Source organism: Lutjanus erythropterus, chromosome 3 (genome assembly GCF_056507025.1).
Source record: "Lutjanus erythropterus isolate fLutEry1 chromosome 3, fLutEry1.hap2, whole genome shotgun sequence".
Classification (NCBI taxonomy): domain Eukaryota; kingdom Metazoa; phylum Chordata; class Actinopteri; order Lutjaniformes; family Lutjanidae; genus Lutjanus; species Lutjanus erythropterus.
Genome location: NC_139319.1, coordinates 14,516,363 through 14,527,582, shown reverse-complemented (window position 1 = coordinate 14,527,582; position 11,220 = coordinate 14,516,363). Strand labels below are relative to the sequence as shown.

Below are 11,220 nucleotides of genomic sequence, written 5' to 3'. Positions count from 1 at the left end.
GGGAGCCCCAGCAGTAATTAACATATGTCCTGTCTACATTCCCTCCATCCACTTAGCCCTCTTCATGTAGCATCCTGCTTCACTTCAAAGTAAATCCTGCTAAAGCAAGTATGTGTGTAACCAACATGTCTAAAAACTTTTAGCCAAGTTTAGTTTCAACATAGTTTTCTAAGTGGTGGACATGACTACTGTACTTAAGTACAATTCTGAGGTACTTCTCTTAAGAATTTGTATTTTGTGCACTTACTATACTGCACTTTATTGTAGTACTTACTCTACTTTACAAATTAAGATTTTATAAATAAATCCTGATTGGATTTTATGCATTGACTGAATGATCAAGCAGTCTATAAAGCAGTTTAAGTTTAATGCCACTTCTACCAGCTACAAGTGTAAAATTCTACTTATATATTAAAGCATCGCATATAATATATAATAACACAACACACTTACTGTCCAATCAAATATTTAATTTTATTTGTTTGTTTGTTTTTTATTGCACATATATTTAAGAACATACAGGAACTCCTGAAGGACACAGACATATTCTGCAAGTTAAATATTAATGTTTGTCAAGACAAAATAAAATATTTCTATGTTTACACAAAAATAGAAATACATAAAAATGAAATAAAGAAAAAAAATAATCACCTAGCATAGATGAAAAAAAACAACCCCAAATGAACTACAAAAAGAAACCAAAAACGTCACAAAGGAGCAAAGACTTACAATATAAATCAGAAATGAGAAATATCCCCACAAATGTTTTCGCTATTTTGTTTTTATATTCGTCCACGAGAAAAATTGAAAGGTTTTGAAATCATTTATGAAACAAACAAAAGTGAGCTGTTTCTTCATTTGATACAATAAATATGATATTTACCCATAAAAATTATGAAATAAATAATGTCAGATATAGATGAGTTTAAATTTTCCATGTCAAAAAAGTCAAGATGATATATTGTCACTTAAGGTTAATTTTTCTACCAGTCGCCTATTTCTTTACATTTACTCAAACTCATACTTTTAAATAAAGACTTTAACTTGTAATAGAGTATTTTCAGACTGCCACCGTTACTCTTACGAAGGTTAGGTAAAATATCCGATTACTTTCTCACTTGCAAATAACCAAATCCGTGCTGACTGTGCGGCGAAGCGAAAGCGGAAGTAGATATGGCGTGTTCATCTTTCCGAAGCTCGCTACTCTTTGGCTAAAGTTTGCTACACGCACGCAGATGTCAGCAGAGTTTCTCAATCTGTCACTTTGCTAGGTGGAGTGCGTTTGATGGAGGAAGGAAAAATCGGATACAGCAACCATGATTTTCTGACAACCTTCTGTGAACCGGCTTCCTCTGAACACTTCACCTGATAACGTACTGTTTTCACCTTTTAACCGTTATTAATGCCAGTCAGTTAGCTGCTCTTTTCGTGATTTGACAACTGTGGAACAACACCCATGCGCCTGTGTCAGAAGTTACCATGCTAACCACCGTTAGCCGCTGCTGCTACTTTACGTAGCTATGTTTGCTCTGCAGGACTTGAAAAGAGCGGTGTTTTGATTGTATAGGCTGTTGTTTTTTTTAGCTGCAAAGTTAAGCGTCATTTTGGACCAGTTTTCCGTTGTTATAAGACGAAGCTATCAGTCTTGTCACAGACATGGGACTACACCCGCTGGAGTTCAGTGAATGCTATCTGGACAGCCCCTGCTTCAGGGAGAAAATCAAGGCACATGAAGCAGAGCTGGACAAAACCAACAGGTTTATCAAAGAACTGTACAAAGATGGGAAGAACCTCATCAATGCGACAAAGCGTAAGTTCATTTTAGTGTTTGCAAACTCTGCAACTTTATTCTGAAAGAAAAGTGTGTGTGTTCAGTCAGAAAAGTCGTGCACTTGACTTGGGAAGAGCTGTTGATGTGTTCACTGAAGTTTTCCAGTATTTGTCTTTTCTATTTGCTTCTTATGACTGGGGAAAAAAAACAGCTTAAATAGATAAACCAACTGTCAAATAACATGAAAAAAACTGTCCTGATAACCAGACCAAGGCGTTGTCTTTCTAATCTGTTTAAATAATACTGTCTTTTATTTTGTTTTTATGAGGCTTACAGTAGAGAAATATAAGGCCCTGACCTCTTTCAGTAACTACCTGCTCTGCTGTGTTTGCCCTCAGTCACACACCTCAGCTGGGCTGAAATTATTAGATTGTTATCTCTTTGAACTCTAGTCTTGTGGGTTGGGTTTGCCTCAAGGTGCCCGGTGGTAACAGCCACACTTTCAACACATAGTCATCAGAAAATCATGGCCTGCTGTCATGTCTTGTTGGAAAATCCCTTTGCCTCTTTACATAATGTGTCATAGTTCTATTAAATCCAAAAGTGCTATGAAACAACATGTCCAGCAGCTGAGTCTAACAGTATTTTGGGGTCCTTATAAAAGTAGCTGAAAAAGTTCAGCCCTGTGTGAATGTGAATATTTTAGCATGAATATTTTGATATAGTGTAGTGCTGCAATGATTAATCAATTAATCCATTAGTTATCAACTGTTAAATGAATCCCCAACTGTGTTGACAATCGATTCATTGTTTGAGTTATTTTTAAGGAAAAAAAAAGTTGAATTTCTCAGATTTCAGCCTCTTGAATATGAACTTTTTCTGATTTATTTTCTCCACCGTGACAGTAAACTAAATGTTTAAGACAAGACATTTGAGGATGTTGTCATCAACAACATTTTTCACCACTGTTTGACAGAGAAAACGATAGACGGCTTGACTGACAGTTAAAATAATTGTTAGTTGTAACGGCTGCAAGATAATGTCTGTCATAAACGAACATATCTTCTTTGATTTGAAGAACAAGATTTTTAGGCCAGAGCATCTCTGTGGCGCTGCAGTACCTCCTCAAATTGCTGTCCTCTCACATATATTTCCTGTATATCCATAATTGCTGTTTGATTCTGGTTCTGCAGTTTGGATTTTGCACTTTGCCATATTGCTGTTTCAATAATGTTGTCATTAATTGTGCAGCCCTAGTTTCAGCCCTACTGTAGTGTTGACAGATAAGCTAGGACTGCAGGATCTAGTAAAAATAAAGTGATGCTTTTGACAGGTAGTGCAATTACAGTATGATTTATGATCAGCTGGAATGATCTTTTTTGCATCATAATTTTCATTTTCACTGAACTAAACTATTAGTCATGATATTGTGACATTTGCTGGAATCTTTACCAAACAAACATATTTTCTTACATCTGGAGAAACAAGATTTGAAGGCCGGAACATCTCTGCAGCACTAGAGTACTTCATTATGACGCTGTTTTGTTACACATTTTTCCTTTATCAAAAGATTTCAGCTTCTGCGATTTGGATATTGCTCTTGGTCATGTTTCAATTTCGATTAACTGTGCAGCCCAACTATCAAACAACTCAAGTTGCTGAGAGATTTATCGCTGAACTTAGCCTAACAATATTTATAAAGTCTTTTCAAAGTATCTTTAAAACAACAGAACAGAAAATGGCAAAGAATTTAAGTCCTGTATATTTTTTGACTCTAATATTGTGTTATTTTTAAAACATTGCCTTACTAATGTAGAATCAGTGCTGTAGTGTTGACAGACAAGCTTTAAACATGATCCAGCAGCAGCAGTGCTACAATTGTTTAGTGTTTGGACTGTAACACAACTTGTTTTTCTACTCTAAAACCTTCAGACAGACTTACTTCATCATGTGTTTCAATGCTGCTAGTTAGCTGCAGGTATGTCTTTCATTTCGCCGTCCGGACAGCTGAAATTCCTCGAGGCACAGATCCAGCAAGGTGCTGCTTTCAAGCTTGCACAGAGATCTGAGTTTAAGATGACTTCTTAGTGTCTTAACAGGTTTTTATCAAGCAGATTTTTAGTGGAGTCTGGAAACAAGTTAATAATCATCCATTCATTAGGGTCCAAGCCACACGTCAAAATGCACTGGTCCGACAGTAAAACTGTTCTTTTTTTACTACAAGTGTTGCTGGAGTTTTGACCTCTTCAGACTTTTTGCTTCTCTGTGCACCTTGGAAGCAGGTGAGGTTGTCGTTTGTCAGCTCATTTATTATCGTGTCATGAGGACACAATGACATTATGTTTATTATTATCACTTTACAAGATTGGGTTGTCCAAATGAATAATTTTGGGCAAATTGTAGTGAAGTTTTTTTTAAGTTTCTTTTACACATTATATAGGTTTAGTCTGATGCAATGCACAGCAGCAGGACACATTTTATTGTACAGAACTCGTGACAAGTCTAAAATTTACATTGCCATGATGATTTCAGCAATAATTCCCAGGATGAGGTAAATTCATACACGCTACAGCTTCACCCTGAAGTTACTTTTTGTGAGTAAGGCTAAGGACTTTGCTGGTTTCTGGAGTGAATTTAAATCACTGTCAGTCTTTATAAGCCTCTTAAAACAGCAGGTGCTCCATGATTTGGTGCAAAGTATGCACTTGACACTGGGTCAAAAGGTCACGAAATCTGCTGAGGTACGATGTAGCAGTGGTGTTTATTTCCTTACGCGTGTCAAGGGAACTTCTGCACAGTGTTGCAACGTCACCAGCAAAGCTGTACAGTTCACACCAGGTGTTGTGGATCTATAAGCAGTCGGTGCATATAACAAGAGAAGCGATTTTTCTTTCTTCTCAGAGTCAGTGTTGTTCTTGTTGTGGCTCCTTCTGCTTCACACTGTACATTACCGTCATGCTAAGCTGTAATTTGCATACTTGCGGTCTGTTGTACCTGCTAGCCTGATCGAGTCTTGCTATTCTTCTCTGACCTCATCACGGTGAATATTTCCTTTATCACACATCGCTTGCACTCAGGATCACTTAATTTTTGTGAAAAATACAGTGGAGGACAGTTGTTTTTAAGCTAAGTGATCGTACCACGTGTTCAGCATCGCCTGAATAACACGTGTAACCTTTAAGTAAACAGTAATTTAGCATCCTACTCAGTGTTTCATTTACCTGCTGTGACTTACAGTTTAGATATTACACGTTGCATTCCTCTGCTTTTGCAGCCACGTGGAGTTGCCAGGCATATTTCCTCAGAGCAGTAAGGTGAACTCTGGTATTCACTGTTTCTCACAGATGAGTTGATACTGATGCTGTGCTGTGCTGTGTTGGTGTAAACTAAGGCACAGTATCTCCTTTCAGGAAGACATGTCATGTCTTGTATTTCATGCCTTTAATGACGGTGCGTCACCTTTTTTTTTTAAGTTGATAAGTTTGTCCAGTTTAGTCAGTCACAGATATCAAATACCAAGTCTGTTAACCCTCCTTAGGTTTGTGGTAGCCTCTTGCTTATGAGAACATGAAGAGGAACGGGGGACCCTGGCGACAACTGCAAAGCCAGTTGAGGTTTCAGGAAGGAAATGATTGACTATGTTCATATGTACTGACATAAATTAACCGCTCTCCGCTTATTTTGCTCAGCCTCTGCTACAGACACTTATGGAGACCATTTTTGAACATGTGGACTGTCCCGTCCACCAATAATAAAATGACTGTTTTGACATTGTTTGATTGCTGTAGTCATCTGTTTGCTAAAAGCAGTCATGGCCACTTAAACACTGTCACACCAAAATGTTAAAATAATAATCCCTATGGCCTGACAGTCTTAATGTAATAGGCTACACATTTTACAAAGGGTGTTTCCCTCCTTTATATTTAATCAAAGGCGAGGCTGATTAATCCACACTGGGCTGAGAGGCCAGTATCAGCCGTCTCTGTATGATAACACTTGTGCTACGGGGAGGGCGGGAACGATAAGTCGATCAATAGAAAATAAATCGGCATCAAGGCAAAAAAAGCCTAAAATCTGCTGTTTCTGCTGGACAGTAAACTTAAAATATGGGGGCTTTATTGTTTGAACAGTTATTTTAAATAAGTCATCTTCAGCACATGACCAAACAATAGACTGACAAAGTATTGTGCAGAATAATTGATAACGAAAATAATCATTAGTTGCCGTCTTTCTCCATGATTCCACTGGGCATGTCGTGTCTGCGCCACAGTTTTGTGTGTCCCACCAGCAGCATATCAGAAGCATTTTTGTCCATGTGATTATGTTGACTTGCTCAGATTTTGTCAATTTGGTCATTTCCCATGATTTTCGTGCTTCTACCATGGGTTAGTAGGATGCATGGTTAAATTCTTTTATGTGGTTTATATGTTCAGGAGTCTGCAGACAGTGTTTTATTATGAACACTAACCAGATTCTCTATGCTGTTTCTGTGTCTGACTTCCTGCTGGCTCCAGGCAGATTGCTGTGCCCACTGGAATCAAGCCATCAGCTAGTGATCTTGCAGACTGCAAAGACCTTATCTCACCCTCCCCTTCCAAGCTTGTGGGAGTGCCTACGGTGGCTGAAAAACTCAAAATGCAAAAGGCCACATATAGAACCAGTGCTTGGTTTGTCCATTCAGGGCTACTGTAGAAACATGGTGGTGCAACATGGAAAAGGACTTGTTTCCTCTGTAGATATAAGTGGGTCACTCTAAGATAATGAAAACACAGTTATTATTTTCAGGTGATTATATATGGGATAACGGGCAGTGAGCAGGTCAATATTGTGAATTAAACCCTCTTAGCGTGGTGTAAGACACCAACATGAAGCGGAGGAGTTTTGAATTAACCTGAAGGGGTTTATTTCATAAATGACCTGCTCACTGTACATTATCCTGCTTATTACACCGTTACTTACCAAAAAAATCAATAATTTGACACAAAATATTGATTTAAAATGATTTTATTGTTCCTCCAGGGTCTATGATCAGAACTGGATCCATAGCAATGGTCTGTTCTCCATAGCAACGGTCTGTTTTACAGAAATAACAGACCTCAGAATGCGTTCATGGACCAATCAAAATTGAGTATTTAACAAAGCTGTGCGTTAACCACTAATGAAAACATACTTATGAATATCATATATAAGTTCTGCGATATTCTGCCAATAAATCCCTGTAAATCTTGCGCACTGGGCCTTTAAAGGCTACATCTGCAGTCTTTCATCCTGCTCTCAGACTTTGTCTAAGCACAGTGGCATGCTCAAGTTCACAGTAGTTTTAGCCGTAGCTCAAGTATAAATAAGTCATAAAGTAATCGCGTTGTTAATTTACACTCTCGGTGTGGAACTCAGCGCCAGCCTGGCTCTTATTACTTGGACATTACTCTGATAATCTCGTCTCAGGAGAATGTGACCCTTCTTCTCTTCATAGAGATCATACAAAATAGCCCAGAAAGTCTTTTTTTTCCCCTTCTGTATCTGCCTTGATTGTGGTCTGCAGCTTTGAAGTCGATGCAGTAGCCTCGCCAGACGAACTTGTGAGGTCAGACGGTTGTTTTTGATGGTACGAGTTGATTTGGGGAGGCTAAGCTGTCTAATCCTCTGTGTTTATGATTGTCACCACCAGCCTCACCACAAAATCCAGCACTTGTTGTAAAATGGTTGATCTAGCATTCTGTAGTAAACACTGACAGTAAATGATAGTAAATGTTGTGGATTAAAGTGTTAAAAGATAAAATACTCCGTATATTGTCTATATTTGACCTCAGAATGATCCAATCCAAAAGACAATAGTTGATCTCTGTATCCCAGGCTCCTCTCAGCCTTTCGGTGACTCCCTCCTCTTGTATGGCTGGGAGGATGTCCCACTACGGAAAGACCTTGGTTCTGGGAGGAAACTTTATAGCTCGCCGCGGGGACAGAGAGCCATGACATGGAAGTGCCCACTAGAGGAGCAACATGCAGATGTGCTTCTGTTTCAGAGGGTTTCCTCCACAGGAACTGTGTCCTGTCTGTACCCTCTCAACCCCCTCACTGTTGTCCTCAGCAAAATGCATTGATTCTTGGTTTATATCAGAAAACATGAACTCTGTGTTTCACAAGAGCTTCTTCTTTGTGTGTTAGCTTGTCAGTGTCCGTCACCCAGCCATGTGAGCGGCTCTCGCGTGTTCTGTTATTGCTGCAATCCCCTGAAACATGACGTTGGACAGAGTTGCGGCGGGGTCACTCATAGTCATTTCCACAGCTGGACTTCCTCTGATGAAGTGACCAATTGGCTAATAAAGCAAAATGATTTTTTTCTCCTCACTTTCAGTTCTGCTTTGAAGACGCAGCCATGTGAAGGTCTTTTTCTCATTGGCAGACAGGTTTGACAAGAGGAGCCTGCCATGGTGTGCCTTGGCTCACTGCTGCTCTCTGTAATCACATTACTGACTCTGCCAAAGACCCACATCACAATCTTTCATTAAAATTGCATTAGCACAAGACGTGAAGTCATGTGGGAGGAACGCTTTTTCATCTCTAGAAAGACTCAAGACCTACTATAAAACTGATAGTGTATTGCTTGATGGCATAACTATGCTTTTGGGGCTCCTTTTTTGGTGCAAGAAGCAAATGTGGAGCTATTTGAAGCATCTTTGACGGCATGATGTGTTCTAACTTACATAACAGAACATCTTGATGTTTGATTAGCCGCTCGGTCATTATTGACAGGATGGTGTTCAGCGCAGCCTCGCCCTACAGACTTGTGTTGAGGATCAGGAAGTCATGAATGAAGTAATGCTTTGCGGGCAGGGAGCTTGGGGGAAGAGGGATTGTGGGAGGGGATGGGTGGGCAGGCTCAGTCGAGGGCAAAGGTGGGAGTTGAGTGCGGAGCAGGGATTCAGACTGGAAAAGATGGGAGAGTGGAACAGGAAGGACTGTGGAAAGGCACAGCATGTAAATACTGGCTGCTCTTTGAGGGCCTGGACCAGGCGAGCTCTGACCTAAGTGGCACATCTGATGAGACCGTAGAAATCATAACAAACAACACTCCAACAGACGCCAGTGAATACACTGTGGACATCTTCAGCAGCTGAACTTTGACAGATACATACCTTGTCTGCGTTGTTATGTGGGAAACTCTTGCAGCCAGAATATGAAATAGTAAGTTTCCTGCATTAATACACACAGTAAGTGGAAAACAAGTTGAGGTAACTTGTGTTAATTATCTTAGGTGCACTCATTTTTGTAATATGGAAATAACTACGCACTTCTAGTGATGTTTTGCAGCACGGTGAAACTTTCACACAAATTTAGTTGTTTGAAAATTGCAAATGAGATGCATGGCGTAAAGGCTTCTGCAATTCACGTGAAACTTATGTGAAACTCAGCAGCAACAGTCGCAAAACTCAACTTTTTGAAAGAAGTTTAATGCAACAGCCAACATTTCAACTGATTGATTTCAATGACAAAGGCTTGTCACCAAAATAAACAGAAAAATAAAACAGAAGGTGGTCTGTTGGATGGAAACATTGTCATAGACCTCAGTGCAAGGTTGGTGGCAATGTTTTAATATGAAATTTTGATGAGAATCAAAACTGTTGTATAAAATATAATTAAGGTGGCAACAAAGAGCTATTTATTCATTTATTGTCCTTGAATCGAATGGCTAATGCACTCACTGGAGGCTCATTGGATTTAGCTCGCTGAATTGAATGTGAAATGATTCATCAGTGTCTCTTTTGAGTAGCCAGGAGGTCATGTTTTTCCTCCAGCATATCAATAAGCATTAATGCACCTCTAGTTCTCTTTCTATTCTCTGTAACGGTCATTATGAAACTAAGTAGGCCACCAGTGCCAGAAGAAAACGTGATACAGTACATCCAGATTAGTAATATCCAGAAAGGAAATGACACGAAATAAGATATAAAGATGCAAATTTTACAATGACACCTTCCACTTCATATAATCTGCTGTGGAAAACCAGCCTAAGTAAACATTGTGGAAATGTTGAAAAGACAAAAAATGTGTATATCATGTGCAGCCCAACGTCAGCAGCCTGAGGTTGTAAACATAGAAAAGGAAAATTCACCTCAGAAGGATTGACAGTAAAAACAAAAACTGGCACTGTACATTGGAAGCCTATAGATTATTAACTTCCTATAGTTATCCCACGCCGTAGGCTACTTAAATTACAGGTGAATCAAACATTTTTGAACCTGTGATCATGTGTTGTATTTTAAGCAATTCTTAAATGTAAACTTTTTTTCTTTCATAATGGGAGAATTTTGTGCATTCATGCAGAAACAAGGGGGTTAACTCAATTTTGGGGAGACTCAAACAAAATGTTAGTGAGTGTCCTGCAATCAGCATGCAGTTTTTAATGAGCGTATCAGTGTCTTTCCAGACAATCAGACAGTTGGAGATCTCGAGGCCCCACTGATTGACAGGGGATTTTGAAATGCATGTTAGTAGTTAACAGAATGGCAGCAAATGCAGCTGCTAACAAACATATGGTCCTTCAGTTTTTTCAAACACATGTCTTACTGTACACAATGCTCTCCTCTCATTCTCCTCAGTATGTAGCGCAGGACGGACCGCCCTAAAGACTTTGGATTACTTCAGCAATGGATTTTTTTTAAAGAAAGTTTGTAGTTGTTAGAGTCTATGAGATCACATTATTAAGGCACCAACACTGCACAAAAACATAACTAGAATTGGAAGAGTCAATTAATCAATTACCTCAACAGAAAATGAATTGATGACATACAGTCTAGTGAACTAAAATACCAGGTGATGGCGTGCTGTCTGTTTCTGTTTATGTCTTTAATGATAAAACAATTAGATTAATTAACAATAATCAGCAAGGGCCTTATTGGTTGCACCTGTTTTAATTGTTAAATTTACATGATCTTTTGGGCACAGATGTTCATTATTGGCCGTGTGTTTTTATTGAATGATGTTAACTGAAATGTGGACTCACTAGCTTTTAAAAAGTTAAAACTTAAAGCTAGGATGCGTGAGTCTGAGATAAGATTATTGCGTCACACATACGTGACTTATGTCTTTTTGTGACAGCAGAGTCTGCTTTATTCTCCATAATAACTGCTGCCCTGTCATTCAGTACCCTCCCCATTGTGTCGTCTTTGTTTTTCTTCCCACCTCTTCTGAACAGGGGCACCAATGTTTATGCCACTGAACTAGGGATTTTTTTTTTTTACCCATGTTTTTCCTGTTACAGAACAATCCAGCCTGTAATATCAGATAGCTCTAAGGTGGGGTCTGTATGACTCACACGCCGAAGCCAGCAGACTGGGGTCTCTGGCTTTCTGCAGAGAAACTAGCCAAGTTTGACAGTTCCCAGGTTTGCTCTGAAATGCCTTTCTTTAAAAGGCAAAAAGCAGGAGAAGCTTTTGCCTCAGACTCTT

General features: G+C 39.2%; 1 protein-coding gene across 5 annotated transcripts in view; it reads left to right on the top strand.

The window, feature by feature from the left end:
* Nucleotides 1–1,221: 1,221 nt before the first annotated feature.
* arhgap10 (Rho GTPase activating protein 10) overlaps nt 1,222–11,220 on the top strand; it is a 73,025-nt gene continuing 63,026 nt past the window's right edge. For 3 of the 5 annotated variants that reach the window (XM_084715135.1, XM_084715134.1, XM_084715131.1), the window contains exon 1: nt 1,223–1,810. In XM_084715135.1, coding sequence (XP_084571261.1) covers nt 1,657–1,810 — 154 coding nt within the window. In that variant the 5' untranslated portion in view covers nt 1,223–1,656. Of the gene's footprint in view, nt 1,811–11,220 lie in introns of all 5 variants that reach the window. The other 2 variants (XM_084715133.1, XM_084715130.1) reach the window with 1 other exon arrangement.